Source organism: Lynx canadensis, chromosome C1, assembly GCF_007474595.2.
Source record: "Lynx canadensis isolate LIC74 chromosome C1, mLynCan4.pri.v2, whole genome shotgun sequence".
In the NCBI taxonomy this organism is placed as follows: domain Eukaryota; kingdom Metazoa; phylum Chordata; class Mammalia; order Carnivora; family Felidae; genus Lynx; species Lynx canadensis.
Window position 1 is genome coordinate 86,770,145 of NC_044310.1, and position 23,020 is coordinate 86,793,164.

At 35.2% G+C, this 23,020-nt stretch overlaps 1 protein-coding gene across 1 annotated transcript in view; it reads right to left on the reverse strand.

The window, feature by feature from the left end:
* The window catches only part of OLFM3 (olfactomedin 3), a 191,443-nt gene extending 173,605 nt beyond the window's left edge, over positions 1-17,838 (reverse strand). Inside the window, exon 1 of the mRNA XM_030327419.1 lies at positions 17,422-17,838. Within this exon, the coding sequence (XP_030183279.1) occupies positions 17,422-17,490 (69 nt within the window). The 5' untranslated portion in view covers positions 17,491-17,838. The remainder of the gene's footprint in view (positions 1-17,421) is intronic.
* Positions 17,839-23,020: the final 5,182 nt, after the last annotated feature.

The window sequence follows — 23,020 nt, forward strand, 5'->3', positions numbered from 1 at the left end:
TTCTTTTCTTCTTTCCACCAATAACCCATCGTCACTCTTAGGTGATGGCCATGCTTTCTATCTCACTGAGTAGATGAAAGCAATTACAAGAGAGCTTCCATGTGTCTGCACTGCCCTATCTAAATTACAAATAGCATTACTATACATATACCTTGTCTTCCCACCTGTTCTCATGAGAGAATTCTCTGTGCTCCTATTTAAAACCATTAATGATCCTATCAGCATTATAACATGGTGTTATTTGTTCCATTTTAGACATGAACAAAACTAAACATGTCTGATGCTATTTCCTCCTCTAAGTTTACCCTGTTTCTCTTCTCTTCACAGCAAAACTCCTCAGTCTTGTTTATATCTGCTATCTGTAATTGTTCTTCCTTTATACTTGATTGAATCTGTTAAGGTGAGGTTTTTGCCACCATCAGTCTACTGAAACTACTTATCAATATCACCAATGATTCCATTTCCAAAGACCATTCATTTTCAGTGTTCGTATTACTTGGCCCATATAAAACATATGATAATTTAATGATTTAATAAATGTTTCTCTTTGAGACATTTTGATGTAGAGGTCATGTTGTTTTCAGGACAGTATCTTCTCCAAGTTTTCTTCCTATCTCCTAAGTTCCTTCTCAGACTCTATTAATGCTTTTCCCTCAGCTTTTCACCTCTAAAGATTTGAGGCATAGTATTCAGACTACTTCTTTTGGTGATACCGTCCAGTTTTATGGGCTTGAATGCTGTCTACATATTAATGATTCTCAAAATGAGATATTTAGTCCAGACCTCTCCATTGAACTCTAAATACCAACTGCCTACTCAACAATTCCATCTGAGTGTCTAATAGACATTTCAAACTTAGCAACTTTATTTTTTTTTCCTCTTTTTTTTTTTTGCAATTTTATTTATTTATTTTATTTATTTATTTATTTTTATATATATGAAATTTATTGACAAATTGGTTTCCATACAACACCCAGTGCTCATCCCAAAAGGTGCCTTCCTCAATACCCATCACCCACCCTTCCCTCCCTCCCACCCCCATCAACCCTCAGTTTGTTCTCAGTTTTTAACAGTCTCTTATGCTTTGGCTCTCTCCCACTCTAACCTCTTTTTTTTTTTTTTCCTTCCCCTCCCCCATGGGTTCCTGTTGAGTTTCTCAGGATCCACATAAGAGTGAAACCATATGGTATCTGTCTTTCTCTGTATGGCTTATTTCACTTAGCATAACACTCTCCAGTTCCATCCACGTTGCTACAAAAGGCCATATTTCATTTTTTCTCATTGCCACATAGTATTCCATTGTGTATATAAACCACAATTTCTTTATCCATTCATCTGTTGATGGACATTTAGGCTCTTTCCATAATTTGGCTATTGTTGAGAGTGCTGCTATGAACATTGGGGTACAAGTGCCCCTATGCATCAGTACTCCTGTATCCCTTGGATAAATTCCTAGCAGTGCTATTGCTGGGTCATAGGGTAGGTCTATTTTTAATTTTCTGAGGAACCTCCACACTGTTTTCCAGAGCGGCTGCACCAATTTGCATTCCCACCAACAGTGCAAGAGGGTTCCCGTTTCTCCACATCCTCTCCAGCATCTATAGTCTCCTGATTTGTTCATTTTGGCCACTCTGACTGGCGTGAGGTGATACCTGAGTGTGGTTTTGATTTGCAAACTTAGCAACTTTAAAATCAAACTCCTTCCTGTTCTCCTCTCCCAGTGTGTTTTGCATCTTGAGAGACATATTTCCTTCCAAGTTGCTCAAGCCAAAAAACTTCCATTGCCAATTTTCAATCCATTGAACAAATTCTGTTAGCTACCACCACCACTAATTTAATTTTTTATACCAACTGGTCTTTCTACTTCTTCCCTGACCACCAGAAGTAAAATAATATGTCACATCTATGCTCAAAACACACTGGTATCTTCCCATCCCATTCAGAATCCTTCAAACCACCTGCAGGCATCCATATAATCTGGCCCCCTGCTAACTTGCTGATTTCATGTCCTGTAAGTTTACTCTTTGCTCATTTCACTTGTTCAGTAACCTCCTTGCCTTTTCTGAAGCCTGGCATGTATGCTCTTACTTTACTGAATTTGTAATTAAAATTTTCTGTGCTTGGAACCCTCTTCTGCCAGATATGTATATAGCTTACTCTCTCATCTTCAAGTCTCTGCTCAAGTATCAGATTTCTTGTGGGACCTATTCTATTTGTTTCTACCTCACAGCGTGTCACTGCCTCTTACTCTTCTTTGTTTTATTTTCTTTCCATATACATTTTACTTATTTGTTTTGTTTATTATTTATTTTAGTTATATTTTAAGCATTATGAGGGCAGAGTCTTTTGTTTCACATGTCACTGCTGTATCTTAGATTCTAGTTGATGCTGGATGCATGGCAGACATTCTAAAAATGCATTGAAAATTTTCCACCATAAGTCCCTGGTGATACAGATGTCATGGAATTGGTGACGGGCTCCAGACTTCCATGGCAGGCTTACCCTGGTCATTTTGGTATTTTGTTGCAACATGGAAAATGGTTTTGCCACATTTGAACTTATGGTCTCCTCCAACTTTGACATTATGATGGGGTTTTATTGTATTTTTTTTAATGAATAGGAAAAAAGGAAGAAAATAAGGAAGAGAGGAAAAGGAAAAATAAAGGTGAAAGAAATTTCAAGATGAAAAATCTTTGCACAATGAAAACATCTGGTCAATAGAATTTGAAATCAGTATGCAACCTAAAATTTTAGGTGATGTCAAATTGCAAGCCAATTTAACCAAGCCAGAATCCTCTTATAACTGGATGAAAGTGTAGCAGAAGATAATTTGTGTGGAGGAGACTATCTTGACAACATACTTGTTATCAAAAGATTTACGATAGTTTTAATTATTGAGAGATAATAATTTTCGTGTATGATGGTGGTGATGCAATCCACAGTGCACTGACTGAGCCCCCCAGGCGTCCCAGTAATTTATGTTTTGATAATTAAAATAGGTAGATAGTTACAAAGCTAGCTAACTAGCTATCTAGAGATGAGATTAGATAGAGATAAAATAGAGACACTTAGATATATAATCATATAGAAACTTTTTAATGTTATTATTGTGATAATTTTATGTGTCAACTTGACTAAGCCATGATGTGCCCAGATACTTGGTCAGGCATTACCTTGAGTGTCTCTGTGACAGTGTTTCTAGATGACATTAACAGTTGAATTGGTATTCTGAGTAAAGCAGATTGCTCTCCCTAATGTAGGTAGGCCTCACCCAATCAGTCGGAGTCCTGAAGAGAAATAAAAGGCTGCGTAAGACAAAATTTCTTCTGCCTAACTGCTTTTGAACTGGGACATTCATTTTTTCCCTACCTTTGGACTCCAACTGAAACACTGGCTTTTTCTAGGTCTTGAGCCTACAGGCTTCAGATCGGAACTACACCTTTGGCTCTCCTGGTTTTCCAACTTGCTGACTACAGATGTGGGGAAGTATCCATCACATGAGCCAATTCCTCATAATCAATATTTTTTATATATTATGTACGATATACATATAATGTATCATACGTATAAATGTTTATATATATATATATATATATATATATATATATATATATATATTTCCATACCTAGGTGTGCACACACACAAACACCCTGTTTTATTTCTCTGGAGAACTTTCACTAATACAAGTATATTGCTTTTTATTTGTTTTGAGTTAAGGTAGTTCGGAAATATTTTTAAATCTGGTACAAGTCAAATTTTGGACCCTTTAGGCAATCATTTTTCTTTTTTCTTTTTTTTTTAATATTTATTTATTTTTGAGACAGGGAGAGACAGCATGAACGGGGGAGGGTCAGAGAAAGAGGGAGACACAGAATCCGAAACAGGCTCCAGGCTCTGAGCTGTCAGCACAGAGCCTGACGCGGGGCTCGAACTCACGGACCGCGCGATCATGACCAGAGACGAAGTCGGATGCCTAACCAACTGAGCCACCCAGGCGCCCCTAGGCAATCATTTTTCTACCATTTTAGTGCCACCAATAGCTCTTTTTTTTCATCAACTTTTCTCCTACTTCTCATAAAATTAGTAGTAAAAGAACTCAAGTCATGTTGAAAGATCTTCAGTGTTTGACATACTCTTTTATATCTCTTTGACTTCATATAAGCTGTTGCCTTTAATGGAATACCCCTTTCTTCCTTCATTTTTTTTTTGGCTGATCTTCCTTTAAGCATCACGTCCCGCAGGAAATTTTCTCCTTTGCCCTGCCTTCTGTAGGTGTTCCTTCTCTATCTCTTACTTGTGTGTCCTATGCAAGTGTCTGTTATAGAACATATCACATAGTACTACAATTATTAGTATATCTGATTGAGTTCTCCAGTAGAAAATATTAAGGGCTTTTTGAGAGTAGTAACTATACCTTTTAAAAATTCTGGGGCACGTGGGTGGCTCAGTTAGTTAACCGTCCGACTTTGGTCAGTCATGATCTCGGGGTCTGTGAGTTTGAGCCCCGCGGAGGGTTCTGTGCTGACAGCTCAGAGCCTGGAGCCCATTGTGGATTCTGTGTCTCCCTCTGTCTCTGCCTCTCCTCGACTTGTGCTCTGTCTCTGTCTCTCAAAGAATAAATAAACATTTAAAAAATGTTTTTAAAAATTCTTTTATCTCTAACTCCTACAATAGTGCCAGGTAGCAGTATTTTGTTGAAAAAAATTATTATGATATGAATGCAAGTGGACTACTCTTTCACATGTGATAATTAAGATCATTGAGAGTCATTCATTCATTCCTGGACTACTTTCTTCACAAATGGTCTTAGAGTTAAAAACAAATCCTAGTTATTTAAAATTAAATAAGCAAACTTAACAACATAATTTTCTCTTTCAATTGCATATAAAAGGGATGGATCTTGCTTATACTTTGTGGAATGTCACTAAGCATTCATTGTGTTTGACCATGCCTTTATTGTGTAACGTGCATTGGTTCTCTAAACAAAATTGCTTTCATCTGAAGACATGCCAGCGCCTTTGGTAGATCAAATTGGACTGATGAAAAGAAGGAGCAGTCTGTATCATTTTACTAAATCATAGTAGCCAATTTATTTGTATTTTCACTATAGATGACAAATCCAGTATAAAGAATGTGGCATCAAATGCTTTTAAAATCCTAGGCTGGCAAAGAAATGAAATGACAACAATTTAATTCTTAGATTGAGAGTGAGATTTGAGTGAGAGTCTATAGGAAGACTTTACCTAACAACAGCAACTGAAAGACCCACTTTGTATCTTAAAAATGTCAGGGAACACAGTTACCTATCATGTAATGAATTTACGGTTATATATAATTTAATTAGGCTTCTTTATAAGCATTTTTAATTTTTATATTATCTAACTTAATTTTTAGAACTCACTGTAATTTCACATCTATTGTCTCTCTAACCTTAATATTCACAAGCATAGACTATAGCATTATTTGGCTGACTTATGTTAAGTGAAAATAATAATTTACATAGTAATTATTATCATCTAGACTAATGTGTTATTTTCCTATTACTGCTGTAAAAAAATAAACTTAGTGGTTTAAAGCAACACAAGTTTGGTGTCTTAAGTTCTAAAGGGCAGAAGTATGAAATAAGTTTTATGAGGCTAAAATCAAAATGTTATTAGCAAGGCTGTATTCCTTGCTGGAGTCTCTAGAGAAGCATCCATTTTCTTAGCTGTCTAGCTTCTAGAAGCAGCCCTTATGTCTTGGCTTTTGGCCCTTCTTCCATCTGTAAAGTACCTCCCTCCAATGTCTGTCATCATCTCTTCTTTTTCTGATTCTAAGCATCTAGCCATCCTCTTTTATGGGCCTTTTTTATTACACTGGGCCCATCAGAAAAAGTAGGACAATCTTCCCATCTCAAAATCTTTAATTTAGTCACATCTACAAATTCTCTTTGGCAAAAGTAAGGTACCATATTCACAGTTTCTGGGGATAAGTATGTGAGGATGTTATTGCCTACCACAGTCCATACTATTTTTTTTTCTTCTTGTATTGAGCCAAATAATGAATCATAGCTCAGTAGTATAAAATATCATTGGAAGTCATAACTCAATTTAAAAAGAAATTTTCTAAATTTTTTGATTAAAAATAATCCAATTCCTTGAATACTGTCCCACTCCCCAATATTAGAAACATATGGACAAAAGTTAGCTAACCACCCATTAGTTATGTTATAGAGGAGAGTTTTCCTTTATGCAGAAATAAAATAGATGGCCTATTTCTTGTAACTCTTAGAGTCTCTTTTGTTTTAACTACTGTCAAATAGACAATAGAAGCACAATGTCCTTCTCTCATTTATTTTTCATTAAATCTTCAAAAGCTAATATAAAGGAAACATACAAAATAAATATTAAATATTATGTAATGCTTGAGATGTGAAATTAGCTTATATATTTTAAATTTATTTTTAGCTCTATGTAGATGAGTAAGTTGCCATGATTTTCTCAATGATATTAAACTTTGATTTTCAACAGCAAAGTAAAAGAAGCCTAAGTTTTCCCTTTACTTTTAACAATTTGAAAGTCTATGAGCAGAAGGGAGGATGAAACAATGATGAACTAGGTTTATAAGAGATGAATGTACCCCATTTTAAGAGGACCTACCCATAAAAAAAAGAACATTTGGCTCCACATCTTCATTTTGCACATGAGGAAATGTAAACCAAAAAATTTAGTGAGTTGTCTCAGGCCATATAACTAGACAGTTGCAAAACTGATACTAGGCCCCGGATTTTTAAATTCCTAATTTAGTACTCTGTCTGTAACACCATGGACTTTCTAATTTCCTAATCATTATGTAATTTGGTTTGATTCGGTATGGTTTCTCTTTTCCTTTATTTTCGTTTTATATGTTAAATTAATATTAATTAGGTTGAGTCCCTTGAGAGGTATCTTTTCCAAAAGAAATGATTACAAATGGACAAAATACAATCACATTTCTATTGTGTCTCTATTTGCAAAGTTAAGATGCTAGAAAGAAAAAGGAAATTAATGATGTTTTCATTGCCTTTGCTTGCTTCTGTTTCTTCTTACTAACAGATATTAAAGATTAGTTGAACTAAATTAGAGATTTTGTTCTAAAAGTGAATGCCAACAGCAATAAAATGATAACCAGTTCTCAGATTAATGAATGCAATCATTCTGTGTATATGTGGGGGGGGGGAGCAGTAAACCACTTGAAATACTTAAGTACATGTTGGCAAATGAATGCATCAACTGTAACAGCCTCAATCTATCCCCAATGTGTAAACAGATACTTATCTCCTCTCAATTCTTTTTCTTTTAGCTATATATGAATGCATTCACCTTATGCTACATATAAGCTCATTTATGATTTTATCACTTCTTGGAGTTTTACCCCATTGTATTTAGGACAAATATTTAGGCTTGGAGTCTTTTATTGCTTTGACTGACAGGAAAGTCATTCCTGTCAGAACTAATGCGGGCACCATGAGTAAATTATTGATTGATTCCGTCCGCTTGATTCCTTACTCTCACATATCTTATGCCCAGTTTTGAGTCATATTACAATAGCTACTTTTTTTGGCATGAGCTTCATAAGTCTCTGTACATTTCCACCTGCTTATCCCTGGAGTGCTTGAAGGTATATATGGCAATCAAACTAGTCATTTTATTCTCTGAATTTGTCTAGCATTCAGCTTGTTGTAAAAAGTAGAAGATAGCTGTAGCACAATGTAAATAATAAATGGTAAATATAATCAGAAGTCTTCAGTGGGTCTCAAGTCAGAAAATATTTGTTTGTCTTTTACTACAGTGATAGGCACTAAGATTTAGTCTTCATGCCACAAAACATATGTAGATGTAAAAATACTTACCATTGGTACTAATTCCAGATAAATAATTCCCTAGGTAGCCATAGACATAGATCATTCCCAGAAGTGGTGGTGTCTTTTGTAAGTTAATATTTCACCAGTGACATTTTGGTGCCAGTGAATCAACATTTCCAATACTGATTCTCTATTTGAAGAAATCCTGCCATCTGGAATTGGTCCCTCTGGTAATGCTATTTAAATCATCATGGGATAATGCTTCTTAATCACCTTCAACTTAGTTGGAAAAATAAAAAGGATCATCTATTCAATTTATGCCCTCCCTTTGGGGTTATCTAGATAGCTGTTTGTGCTGTTAGAACAATTTTATTATTGACAGTTATTTTCAAAGCCTTTTAACCTACAAAGTTAATTATGAAAATATCGAATATCTGATACTTTTCAGAAGTTACAATTCAGATGATTCTAATTCCACTCTATATTTGCTCTGAATCATTTAATATAATTCTGTATCATGGTATTGTGCTTATTTAGTAATATAGTACAAAGATAGAGCCAATATTCCTTTTCTTTATATGGTACTATGATAATGTATAGGAAGAGAATAATTTTAAGGGAATATTTTTGATTCTTAAAAAAATTATGGAGTCCCTAAAAAGAGATGGAGAAATACCAATAATATACTAACTTATCAGATAAGGCTAAGACATTACATGAAATAAAGATGGTCAAAACAATAAGTACACATTAATATGCTCTTCCAACTTATAAGCCTATACCAATAAAATGGATGCCTATATATATATCAAGGAATAAGAAGAAATGCTAACATTACCACCAAGTGTTAGGAAACACATCAGGTAATTCACAAGAGTGTTAAGGTTGTAGCATTCCCAAGAGCTACCAAAAGTCAAAAATAGCACTGAGGATGGTGAGATAGGACAAGAAACTAATCAGAAATTTTAAAAGACATAATCTTGCAGTATTGTTCAAGGTGAATAACTTGATATGAGTTCTGAACCTTTGAAAACAAGATTCTCAAAATTTATGTTACTTCCCTGCCCCTAATATCTTTTCTGATGAGAGCATGGATCCTAAACATATATTATGTTCATGGCTTATTTAACCCAGGATTTTAAGTTTTTTGGTGTTCCTTGACTTCTTTTTTTCTTCATATATTTATATTTCACCTGAAGAGGCACTGTGCTAGTTGCTAGATAAGAAAGGACAAGGTAATGACCAAAACACAGCCTTCTCTCAGTTATATTATAATTTAGTAGGGGAGACACAATACAATAAATACCCAGTTGGGGTGGGGGGGAAAGAAGGTGGAAAGTGTAATAAGAGTGATTAGATAGAGTGTTCTACAAATTTGGGGGGAAAAGAAATCCAGCTCAGTCTGTTTTCATTGAACACCTATTATGTGTCAGACACAGTGGGAGTGGCTATAGATGCAAAGGTGAATAAAACATGATTCTTGTGTTATAGGAGGTCTTAGTTTATCAGGATTACCTCTTCCTTCCGTGTCAGAGAAGAATTTATGGAAGACGTGACATTTGAGTTGCATCTTAAAATATAGGTAAAATTTTGACATATGGAGAAGAGGGAAAGAGCTTTCCAAGGAGAGGCAAAAGCAGGAACTCAACAGCATCTGTGATCCTCTTTCTGAACTTATTTTTATTCTTCCGAGAGCTTGTTATAAGAATGACAGAAGGCATAGCTTTGTGATATATGCTTTATAACACCTTGTTTTTAAAGCATAAAGGATAAAGTCCTTGGAAAATTCTTTTTTTTGTTCCAACAGTACTTTTGAGTATTTTTATTAGCACCATTCAAATTAGTGGCACTCTTGATAGACATGGTTTTATGTTGTTCCTGTATTTTGGAATCCTCTCTCCTCAAAAAGGTTTGCAACCTCTCATAGCAATAACAGAAATGAGTTAAATCTCACTATAGAATGGTATGCAAATATTTTTGAAACAATGCATTTCTTAAATATTAGTTTTTTCATGATTAGGGTCTATCCTAAATATAAATAGTCATCCTTATCTAGTTTTACCCTTTATATTATCTATATGAATTGAACTGAGAAAAGAAAGAATCAGTTCATGAGTTACTCATGTGGACTTGCTTTGGATGCATAACATTGGAAGAAGTATTATTAAGGGGCTAATTAAGGGTCAGGTCTTTTCAAGCACTTGGTAAAAGTCTCTATTAAGAAGAGCAGGAAACTAAATATAAACATAGGGACCGAGGAAACCATCCAAGAGAAAAGAGCAGAGAAATTGTGTTCATAAAAGTTGGCATTTCTCCATGACTGCTATGGTCTGAATGTTTGTGTACTTCCTACCCAAATTGTTGATATCCTAATGTCTGGTGCGATCGTATTAAGAGGTAGGACCTTTGGCAGGTGAACAGGTCATCAAGGGGGAGCCTTCATGAATGAGATTAGTGCCCTCATAAAAGAGATTCACTGAGGGGACAGTGAAAAGGCACCAGCTATGAACCAGGAAAATGACCTTTGCCAAAACTTCACCATGCTGGTAGCTTGGTTTTGGACTTCCCTAATTGCGGTTGTTAATAAACTCCCCAGTCTGTGATCTTTTGTTAGTGTAGCCTGAAAGGGCTAAAACAATGACTTTCTGCCCTGAACATTTTTAGGCTGAGTAACTTGGTAACGTCTCTTTCTAAACCTTCTTTCTTTAATATTTTCAAATCATAGAGAAGGTTTAAACTACTTTATCATTGGTATACTTTGCAAAGTCACAAGAGCCCTACACTTTTTATGCTGGTCAAAGAAATCAGTTTTATCAGCTGATCTTTGTTTAAAAATAGTCATCCTCTCTGTGATCCACTCTCCACGATTAGTTTAAAAGCTCTTTTCTGGATGTCGTTTGGCTCCGATATTATGGAACCACTCTCCATGTCTTATATTTTTTTTCTAATAAATTTATAAGAGGCACCCTTTGGGATAGAAGTATGATGTAAATTTTTAAGGTGATATGTTGAAATTGGAGCTTTGACCAAAATTATGGGCTGGTTGTGAGAAATTCTTCTGATCATATAAAAACATGGCATTCACTTTTCTGAAAGCTGAGAAGGAATAGCAAGAAAGAAGGACCAGGAGAGGTCCTTTGCTATTATAATCTTAGTATATGGTACAGAAGTCTTTAGATCTGGTTATAGGTTGACTGGTTTTATGAAATATTTATTTAGAGACTTAGAGTTTTATCTATATAAATATATATAAATGATCTATATATATAATTATATATATAATTAATGATGGTATAAATTCTATTGCAATTCCATCTTTTCTGCACTTGAGAAAACTGAGCTTAAGAGAAGGTAAGTGTCTCACTGAAATGTTGCACAGTTAGGCCTTAAAATCAGTTCTTAAGATTTCATGTCCAGCTTGCCCTTTTATATTGAATTAATTGGGTATACAACTTAAAAAATTATACTGGAAAATTACCATGAAAATATTAGTTTCATAGGAAATCTCCTTCAAAGTTTTTAATTGGTAAGTGGTATAGACTGAGTAAATGGATGAGTAATTTCAAGATCCTTTTGTAGAGGTAAACCTGGGATCTAGGTAGTGAATGTTTAAATAGCTTTTGATGTTACTTTAATATTTTAATTCTACTGTGAAATAATCTGTTCACATATATGCACACAAACATATTGACACAAATGTGCAGATGATCCCCCAAACTCACTGTCCTATCAACTAACCTGCAAAGACAACTGTCTGGTTTTGTATCTCCTCTATTACTCTCACTGATGCCAAATGTTTTTTTTTTTAATTTATTTAAATCGAAGTTAGTTAACATACAATGTAGTATTGGTTTCAGAAGTAGAATCCAGTGATTCATCACATACATACAACACCCAGTGCTCCTCCCAACAAGTACCCTCCTTAATGCCCTTCACTCATTTAGCTCATCTCCCACCAACCTCCCGTCTAGCAACCCTCAGTTTGTTCTCTATAGTTAAGAGTCTCCTATGGTTTGCCTGCCTGTTTCTTGATGCCAATTGTTTTAAGGTAAAATGTGACTAATACCTTAGTAAATCAAATGCCAAGTCTTAGCTTTATCCAATCTCATTTTTTCTTTATATATATTATCAGTACAAAAATCAAGATTTTTCTAATAATTGCCAGCCTAAAATCCTCAAGGATGTTCCTGCTTGGGAAAAGTCAGCAATGAATATGCAGGAACTTTGATAAGTAGCCTTCCCAAATACCTCCCTATATGAGTAATTCCTTTCATATGAGAATAAGTTTTTACTTTGCTTTCCACTAGAGAATTCTTCATTAAATAAAAGAGATGAAGCAGGAAACATGTTGGCTTTCAAAGACACTAGCAGTCTTGACAGGTGAGCCCACTTTGCTGGGATGGTGAATGTGGGACAGGAGGGAAGGAGAGGACGGTGCAGAAGAAGCAGAAAACTGAAGGCTTTGAATGCCAAACCCAGAAGATGAAAACTTCATGATATTATCTAGGCAGGCTGGTCCCCACATCTCGCAAAGTTTATGATCTTAGAAGCTATAACCTGCAAAATAATTTGCTAATTTTTAATGATCAAATATTATTAAATAACATACTGCATTCTGTTTGGGCCGCTACAACAAAAAGTACTCCACTGAGTAGCTTATAAACATATTTATTTCTCTCAGCCCTGGAGGCTGGAAGTTTAAGATCTGGGTGCCAGAATGGTCAGGTGGGGGCCCTTTTCCAGGATGCAGACATCTTTTTGTATCCTCACATGGTGGAAAGAAAGAGCTCTCTCTCTGGGACCTCCTATATCATAAATCTCATTTATGAAGACTCCATCTTCAGGACCTAATTACTTCCCAAAAGCTGCAAATCTTAACATCATCACCTTGGGTATTAGATTTCAATATATGAAATGGAGACACAAACATGCCAAAAGCGTAGCATAGAGTCACTCTAGAATTTAACAAAGAAGTTTTCAGAACACGTAGGCTTCACATTTTACAAGTGAGGGCACTAAGATCACAGCTCCCTCAACATCGTTCATATATATATATATATATATATATATATATATATATATATATACATACATACACACACACGCACACACACACACACACACACACACACACACATATATATATATATATATATAATTTTTTAAGAGTATAATTGCAAAATTACATGGGATAGAATTTTAAAAGAAAAAGGAAACAGTACCACTTTAACCTTTTCAAATTGCCAAGAGAATGAGAAAAAATACCTACTTTCTTTAAAATAAAAGTGTAATTGGGTTAAGGATGCCAAAACTTTATCAGGGTTTACCCGTGTGTAATGACAGGTTTTTGCCAAATGCCATCGATCCATAATGTCTGTGCTAACTTGAGTGGGTCCCCTTGTATAGAGACTGTGTCTGGTATACAGGAACTACAGGAGAAGACAGATTTTTAAGTTGGATTTTACAGCAGATTTATCTCAGCTTATTTCTCTTGTTTTTGCTTTTTATTAATATCATTTGAAAGTTCAAAGAACAAGAACTGTCACTAGATTTATGTACAAAACCACCTCTAGCCAATGTAGGTCTTTGATGATTTTCTTTAGCAGTACCAAAATGCAAAGACACTTATCCATGGTGTATTACATTATGAAGTATTAAAAATATAATTATTGAAATTATCTTAGTATTCATCATCTTTATGTGGCTTTAAAGCAACCGTTTTATTTAATGCAAGAGTTCTAATTGGCTGCCTTGTCTTGGACAGAAAGAACAGTTTGGTGCTGAAGATTATTGCTGAATCATTGTTACATTTTATGTCTGTAGTGTGAGCAAGCACCATGGTGATAAGTTCTTTGATGTATTTCTACGTAAGAAGATAGTGAATGTTTTCTCAATCTAAGTGTGCCAGGGCGTTTGCCAGTATATTTATCATACAAGTATGACTGCTTTAAAGTTCAACAGTCGCTGCAATGTGTGCCTATGCCCATGTCACCTCTTTTTAACTGTTCCCCAAGTATCTGACTTTGGTAAAAAATGTTCTGTTTAAAACCTGCACGGCCACAGTTATACCTTCCTTTCTTCCTGGTTCATCATTGCGGAGCAGAGAAATTCATGGTTCTGATTCACAGGAATAACTATTTTGTTACAATGTTCAAATCATGGTCTGCTAAAAATCTTCTTGTAAAAGAAAAAGAGTTTCACTCTCCTACTATCAAGGTCATTACTGAACTCATGTGTTTAGTTTAAAAGCACAGAGATGCCATCTAGCAGCCATTCTCAGGAATTTCCTGTACTGAAATAGTCCTTTCTCTATAAAACTAAGCAGTAATTGAATTCCTACAAGCTTTCACTCTTATTTTCAATTTACTTATTAAATGAATGATGGTTTGGCACATTGCCTATAATTCAGGCACTCCATTACAAATAAAATTAATTTCTCTTAAAATAGGCAAAGTAATATACCTCTGAGTTTTTCTAAATGGAACTAGAAACTTGTTAATAAGATTTTAATTAAGAAAACATAGTTCTCATAATTTTCCTGAGAGGAAAATTGGTAATCTATGTAAAAATACAAATAATTAATTAGTGGTAAAATGACTTCCTCTGCTGAAAGAAAATACTAAATTTGCCAATTATGATATATTAACTGAGAGAAAAGAAAGTACATACTGAAAGTTAATCCATTCTATGAATATAGAAGTTTGGGCTTTTTTTTTTAAATTTAAAAATAAAATTGACTTTCAAGTAACTTATCTTGCCATAAGATGGCGATACTTAAGCACCTTATAAAATGCCATATAAGGTCTGGAAGTTTCAATCTCAGGAAAAATGATCATAAACCTAAATGTTATATAGTCTTCCATGAAATGGAATTGGCACTGTTGGTAGAAAGCCTTTTTGTTTTTAGATAAATTAATATACAAGGATCACTAAGATTTACATTTCTAATATTTGGTATATGTGGCAATCCTGTGCCTGAAAAAATGTATTCAATTTTAAGAGCTCTCTTATTTTGCCAATTTCTGTGCATACTGGGTAATTATACAGATGTTTACTATAAAGTGTAGTTATACAGAGGAATATGTGAATGCATTTATTTAAAAATGTGATTATGAAGTATATCAGTTCTAGCAAATTAGTATGTTAAAAACAGCTGTTTTGAATTTGTGTATATTTAAATGTCACCACTTAATTATTGCTTATTGTCCAAAAACTGTGATCTTATATGCTTCTATATTATTGGGTTTTATTTCAATTTCACCATACCTAATTTATATTATGAATGATAATTTTATTATCTAAACCCTTAAGTAGTTAATGCAATAAACAAAATTTGTGAAAATTCCTAGTTCATAATCTAATTGACAATTATTTTGAGAATTCAGTGGTACCATTTGTGATTTGGTTGGGAGGGATGCTATAGTTTCGTGACCAACAACAGTTTGCTAAAACATACAAAAGTAGCTTTTATTCACTTTTTTAAAGCAAATTTTGTCTACTAGTCCAAAAGCATTTTAGACCTTAAAATCACTTGCTATGAATCTTTTAATATTTTCTATAATGTCATATGTGGTGTAGAACAAAGTATCATCTGTTCTTTGCAAACTTTATTGTAGTATCTAGAATCTGAAAAGGACAATTTGAAAAGTTAATGTATACCTTTCTTTCCCTGGATTTCTCAGCTCACTTGTACCAAATAGCCCCAGTTAAGTCTAAAGCAAAAGTTTTATACTGTTGAATACACACAAATAAACTTGTCAATACTAGAAAAGATCATATTGACTAAAATGGGTCATTTATTTGGGGACTTGATCTCTGCATTTGATAGCTCTTTATTGTTTTTATATATTGAATTTGGGTAAGATGGGGTTCAAGAATTGAAGATATTTATGCACTAAAGATATCAGACAAATCACACATGTAGTTGTTAGTATAGCTCTACATTTCTGAATTCATTTTAAAGAATGACAAATTCACTTTACGTGATTTTTTTTCTGCAGTAACTCAGGAATTGGCTTTGCTTTTTAAAAATGTTTTACCGAAAATATTCCAAAAGAGATATACAGCAGAATATGTTCAAAAGTGGTAACCAACATAATAGAATGAGAGTGGTAGAATGAGTCACTATACATCCAGAGGCAATAAATAAATAAATAAATAAATAAATAAATAAATAAATAAAATCATCCCATTTTACCTGGATGTAAAATGCTTTTAAGCTACCCCTTAGTATGTAAAATACTCTATTACGATCATTAAGATGGCATTCAAACACTGTGTGAAGATGTCACAGTGACAATATCAGCACAACCATAGCTTAAAATAAAATTCTCATCAGATCTCTCTAAATATGAAAAGTGCACAGAAATAACTACAAGTGTGTATGATATGATTCTAAGTTTTCACTATATACTATATTAGGCCTAGAAATATTCTGTCAACCACAGTATTAGATCATGCTTGGTTACATCTTAGTTGTATGTATCCAAATATGAAAAGAAACTTCATTTCTCTACACTGCACAGATAATGTAAAGCTTTAAAAATAACTTTGCAATATTCCAAAATGCAGCTTCCAATGGTTTTGTAACATGGTATCACTTTTTCTGTTTAGTCAAAGTGCTCTTGACAGGCTAAATAAGAAAAATGATTTAAAAAATTGTATCTCTTACTCTTTTTTGCCAGATGCCTTATCTCTTATTCCAGATAATTGTGATTTTCTTAGAATGCTTGAGCTCTCAAATTATCTCACTTTATCGTCAAGACATTTCTCTTACACAGCTAAAAATATTTCTATATTTTTCTACCTTTTTATCAAAAGAGCTTAGCGTTCGCTTTAATTACCAGTTACTGGATAATTTTCGGAGTTCAAGATCTGTGAGACAACTCATCCTTCCTACTGCCCTCCCTAGTTTGGTAGGGTTCTCACTTCCTGTTTCTTAACACTGGTAATCAGAACTTCCTCAGTGCTTCGTAATTTTGTTAATAAAAAGAAAGAAGCAAATAAACACAAGCCCCTTTCACGAACGCCTCTCAGCCATGGCAGAGTGTAGCTCTGCTGCTCTGCCGTGTGTGTTACAAGCAGCATCCTAAATGTTTTGGACACAAACCGCAGCACGTCTGCGATGGGAGTATTATTGACCAGGATCAGCTGGAAAACGCTTTTCTGCTTTCAACAAAGAAACAGTGCACCATCTCCTAATACATGTTTACAAATTGCATTGTTTCAACTGCTAACTCATTTGCATTGCCCGTCCGACTTCAGAAGAGAACATTAAGCACTGGGATACGGAATAAGCTAAATTCCCCCCGAGAACCGCATAGCCCTCTGCCCCTACACATTATATTCCGCGCCTGGTCCCTCCCCAACCCCCCACCCCCCCCCCCTTGCCTGGACTCTACCTTGAGGAGCTATTCCTCCGGTAGTTCACCTTGTTATCTTACAAGCAGTAGGGATAAGCCAAGCACAAGATAGCTGGAAGAGCTGTCTTTCGACTCTCTCTTGCCCCCCCCCCCGCCTTTGGCATATTTATTTGCATTTTTGGTCGGTTTGTTACATATTGCACATTTATTTCAAACAAGTTAAATATTGCCCATACCTTGGAAGGATCTAATCCAGCAAGCAAAGACAGCAGCAGGAGATTGAGTAGGTTAGACGTCGCCTGCATTCTGATCTGGGTTTTTGCCCTCTCTTTACTCTTTTATGTAGCCACTCCACTCTCACTGCGGAGACCTTTCCCTCGTCAGTTGCACTTTCTGCCTGCCAGTCAGAGCAGAGTAGAGACAGAGGCGGTGGCAGGAGCAGGAGCAAGAGCAGCAGCAGAGGTAGCAGTAGCTTCGGTAGCAGTAGCGGCAGCAGCGGCAGCCGCCCTGGGGGGCGATCATTCCGCAGGCATTCTCAGAGCTGGGAGTCCGCGGAGCTCAAGAGGGTGGGTTGGGCTGCAGTGGGCGCTGACCGAGGTGCTGAAGCTCCTCCAACCCGCGCCCTAGTTTACCCTCTCTCCCGCTGCTGTCTAGCCAGCCCACCTCAAAAGTTTTGACCCAAGAAAAAGATAAAGGGAGTAACTGCTGAGAGAGGTGTGGAGACCTGGGCAACGGATATGACATCACTACAGCTCCTGGGGGCTTGGGGGTATATGTTGCTGGGAATTTATTAACCAAACAAGGATTGACTCTCGCGCTCCAGTTCAGCATTTGGTGGCAACTTGAGCTGCAAAGAAGTAAAGAGTCAGCTAGATAGGATTATGAAACAAATAGTGTCTGGAACCTTCTGCTGTCATTGTCAGAGGACTTGATAGCGTATTTAGCGCTTTAAACAAAGTTTGCAGTGCAGACTATCAATGTGAATTTTCTGTTCAAGGCACCCAGCCTGTGGCTATTATATATGCATATTTACACCGTCATTTATAAATAGCCTATTGAAGTAATCTAGTTAGGTATTAATGAGCATTTTTCTGTCTAGGACTTTTGCTCATCTAAAGATATTGTGCATAAATAAAGAAGCTTTCTTTTTTATCATAAATGGGATATTCCATTAGTGACCTCTGCTTCCAAGACATAGCTGAAATCTCTTCTCCTCACACACAGCCATACCCAGAAATATAATTTCCCTGTCAATCTGGCGTGTGTTTATGCCCGAGGAAGAATTCAGTGATGGATGGACAGTGGGATGGGGAAAGTGATTATTTCTAAGCTTCTAAATACTTCTGTTTCCCTGAGCTCAAGAAACAGGGCAGAACAACTGCCTCACAAGAGCAAGAAAGGGTAAATAACAAACTCTCTCATACACTTCCTGTCGCTTAACTATACTTAAGCAGCTTCTTTTGTTTGAAACCAGAAAAAAGTGTTTGCCATAAGGTGAAAAGTGGGAAGGGGTTGGCAACCACCTTGAAATCTCCTTCTCACACAGTTATACCTCCTTGGGTTATGTCTTTTGTTGATTTTTCTAGAAATGTTATTTCCTAAGGATTAAAATATGTGAACTGATACGGCCATTGCTTAATAAAAAAAAAAGATAAATCGTTTGACATATTGGATACATACTGTGTACAAAATCTCTCTCAATCTTTTACTGAAAAGTCTTCATATTTTAATACAATAAATCTAAATTAGGATTCACATGTCTTGGAAAGTTATAGTCCCTAAGGATTTATGTCATGTATTGCCTCTATTTTTATCCTGATATTATGAATATGGATACACGTGTATGTCATTACTTGAGGTTTCTTTTTCCCTTATGAAATATAAATAACAAGAAGAAATGTAAATTTGAAAACTCTTTTTGAATAGATAGATCTTGCATATAAAAGGGATTGAAGAATAAGAGAAAGAAGGTAGAATTATCGAGGGCTATTAGTTTAACGATAACCCTAGCAATCATAATCACAGTTGGAAATTCCCATTATTTCCTACCAGAGACAGAAAACAGAGATCAGAAATTTCCTTTTGAGGTGAATAGATAAAACTGTAGAGTTACATCTGACACCCTTTGGGATAACTTTCTAGAACATATTTGGTTTCTTTTTTTTTTTTCTCTTTTTAAACTTGTTTCTTAATCTAATGTGTATCTTCTATCTATCCATCCATCCATCTGGGATAAATCAGCATAGATTATGTTTTTCAATGATTCATACATAAAAATTGCTGGAAATTTTATTCTGTATCCATTTCTAAACATTTCAGATCATTGCACAATTTGAAAATGAATTTGCAGAGGTATAGTAGATGTGTGGCTATATTAGTGCATTTGTATTACCTATACTAAATACAAAATAATTGTTTATTTTTATATACACTCCTCTCTCTTTTCAGAATGTCTTCTACCATCTTGTCCACCTCCACCTCTCACACACAGTGCAGCATGCTTATTTGAATATGAGGGGCTGTGTTTAACAGACACATAAAAAAGTAATATGAATTCATAATCCTCATAAACATAAGATCAACATCTATTCTTTTAATGATGATTTTTTTTATGAAAGATAAAAATTGTTTTGATCCCATACATGGTTCACGCTATTAATAACGATTGGACCAAAACTCTTAAATGGGCACATTTTTTACCCTTTAAGTCTCAATTTTTCTATATTTCATGACACTGGAAGATCATTTATAACAAGGAGTTAAAACAAATTCTATGACATTTTGTCAGAAAAAAAATAGGAGAGAAGATGGTAACAAGTAAGAAATGAAAGGCAATTATGTTACAAATGAAAACAGATGATCTTAGCATACTTTCAACACACTTTGCTATAAGAAAAGCTTAGCCATTTGTAGAGAACAATCAAATTTGGTAACAAAACAAAAACTTTATTAAACATGCCAATGAAAAGCAAAAGCTGTGTCTAATGCCCAGCACAAACGCATCAATACTCTAACACTTCTCTCTCTCTCTTTAAAACAAACTAAAATTAGCTTTTCCAAAAGAATTCTGACTATTGTTTTTCATCACGTTTTTATAGTAAAACCCCCTTACAATATATTTTCATAAAATCGATTTGATGACATTGTAGGTCATATCATATCTTACCTACACATAGCAATTTACACAGCATTTCTCCCTGAAAAATGAAAGTCCATGAAGCTCTTCATATCTTGTGTCTACATTAGCTATTCAAAAGAGTTCTGTAATGGAAAGGAAATGGTATGTCTACTTTTGTCTTCACAGTACCTTCATGTTGGTTACTATAACTTAAACTGGTAACCGAAACTTAGAACAAAGTGATAAAATAGGCATAGCATAGATGTAGAAACTTTACATCTTTTGCTACATGCATTAGAAGATATTTGATATTTACGTATCTAATTAAAGTCAGCCGTCTATGCCTAAAATGGGTACAAAATTCCTTTGAAATTTATAAATCACTACAGAAATTTTAACCAGTACTGTCTATAGAAGCATGTGTAAAAATAAGCTTACATGAAATTGTGTACATGTATAATACCTAGAACAAAAATGTAACATTTTAAACATTTATACCCAATATTTCAAAAGTAAGTTTTAATTATATAATAGGTTATATTGTTGGCTTTTTTGTATATTAGTTTTCTTTTGTATGATATGCTTGTATGGTGTGCTGCTTCCATATACGTTGTACTACGTAAGCATTCCAGAGATGCTTCATTTTGTTAAAAGAAATGCCGTTACCTATTTTGACTTTAACCTATTATTTAACATTGATGGACTTAGGTCTTTTAGAGAAATGCAAAGAACTATCCAATAGGTTATAGAAACCTTTGAGAAAATTTTCACCTTTATTAGATAAATGAAATAGTCTTTGATTCTTTTTCTAATGTATTTGATCTACAAAAGTACTGCCACACTTTGTTTGCCCTCTTCTATTCTCTCTTGAGGTGACTTTTCTCTCTTGCTTGCTGTCAAGCCATTTTCATCCAGATCCTCTGTCTCTCCTAACTACCCTACCTAAAATAACACCACAATCATTCTCTATTTGTTATTTTTTATTAGGTAGATTATTTACTGTCTCTTTTATTATAATATATTTAATAAAAGGTCTTTGATATTCTGTTCTAATCTAATCATCTAGAGTACTGCCTGGCACCTGATAGTCACTTAATCAATAATGATTTAATGAATGAATGAATGAGTGAATTTCTGACCCTAATTCCTTCATGCATAATATTTATATGCCCAAGCTTTGCTAGATGTCACTAACTTGATTTCTTCTGGGCACCTCAAACTCAATATTTCAAATCAGTATTTTTCCTGAATCGTATTAGCTTGTAGCACAATTTTCTCTATGTTGCAAAGCAACAAGCACTCAGTACTTCAAAAATTCTGTTAATTTTTTCTCCATATTTTCCTCCATAATATCTGTACATTTATACCACTTATTGATTCATACCTAAGTCAGGAGCTCCTTTTCTATCTTCTAAATTATTATAGTGGTTTCCTTCCCTTTCTTTATCATCAGTATTTCTTTACTTCTACTTTCAACCTAAAATTTATTATCCACACAGGACCTGAGATGGTTGATTTAAAGACTAATTTGACCAAGTTACTTCTCATATTAAAGGCCTTCAATGTCTTCCTATCTTCTACATGACCAAGTCTGGACTCTTTAAACTGGTTTATCCAGGGCCCTGCATGATAAGACAGTCTTCTCTTTCTCTTCAGTCTTCCTCTTCAGTCTTTGTTCTAACCATTGTCTACTAATAATTTGAATGCAGTAAAGTTTTAATGCTTGTAGGTCCCTTGATAGTGTTCTCTCCTCTGTCATTAATAGCTTTTCTTTTGTTTGAATGATCCTTTCCCTGCTTTGAAACAATATTTATTTATTTTGAGAGAGAGAGAGACAGTGTGAATGAGCAGGGGAGGGGCAGAGGAGGAGAGGGAATTCCAAGCAGGCTCCATATTGTCAGTGCGGAGCCTGATGCGGGGCTCCATCTCATGAACCATAAGATCGTGACCTGACCTGAAATCAAGAGTTGGACACTTCACCAACTGAGCCACCCAGGTGCCCCTCTTTTTCTGCATTTTTTTTTAAGTTTATTTATTTTTGAGAGAGAGAGAGAGCAAGAGAGAGAGAGGCAGAGTGTCAGCAGGGGAGGGGCAGAGAGAGAGGAAGACACAGAATCCAAAGCAGGCTCCAGGGTCTGGGCTGTCAGCACAGAGCGCGATGTGGGGCTCAAACCCATGAACCGTGAGATCATGACCTGAGCTGAAGTCAGAGGCTCAAATAACTGAGCCACCCAGGCATCCCAATGCTTTTAAGTTTCATTTAAAATGTCATTTCAACTATGGGGTGCCTGGGTGGCTCAGTGGGTTAAGTGTCTGACTTCGGCCCAGGTCATCATGTCATGGTTGGTGAGTTAGAGCCCCATGTCAGGCTCTGTGCTGACAGTTCAGAGCCTGGAGCCTGTTTTGGATTCTGTGTCTCCCTCTTTTTCCGCCCCTCCCAGCTCACGCTCTCTCTCTCTCTCTCTCTCTCTCTCTTTCTCAAAAATAAACATTTAAAATGTCATCTCATCTAGAAATCCTTTCCTGGGCCCCCAGCACCCTCTCTCAAGGTTTTTCTTCTCAGTTTTTTTCATAATACTTGATTGTGGGGAGTGTCAAGAGCTCATATTTTAAAAGATTTGGGCAGAAACTTCAAGGAGTTTTATGACCCAGAATTAAAAGTCCCAGGAGTCATATTTGCTGCATATTTTTTTTGTTTGAGCATGTAACTAAAACCA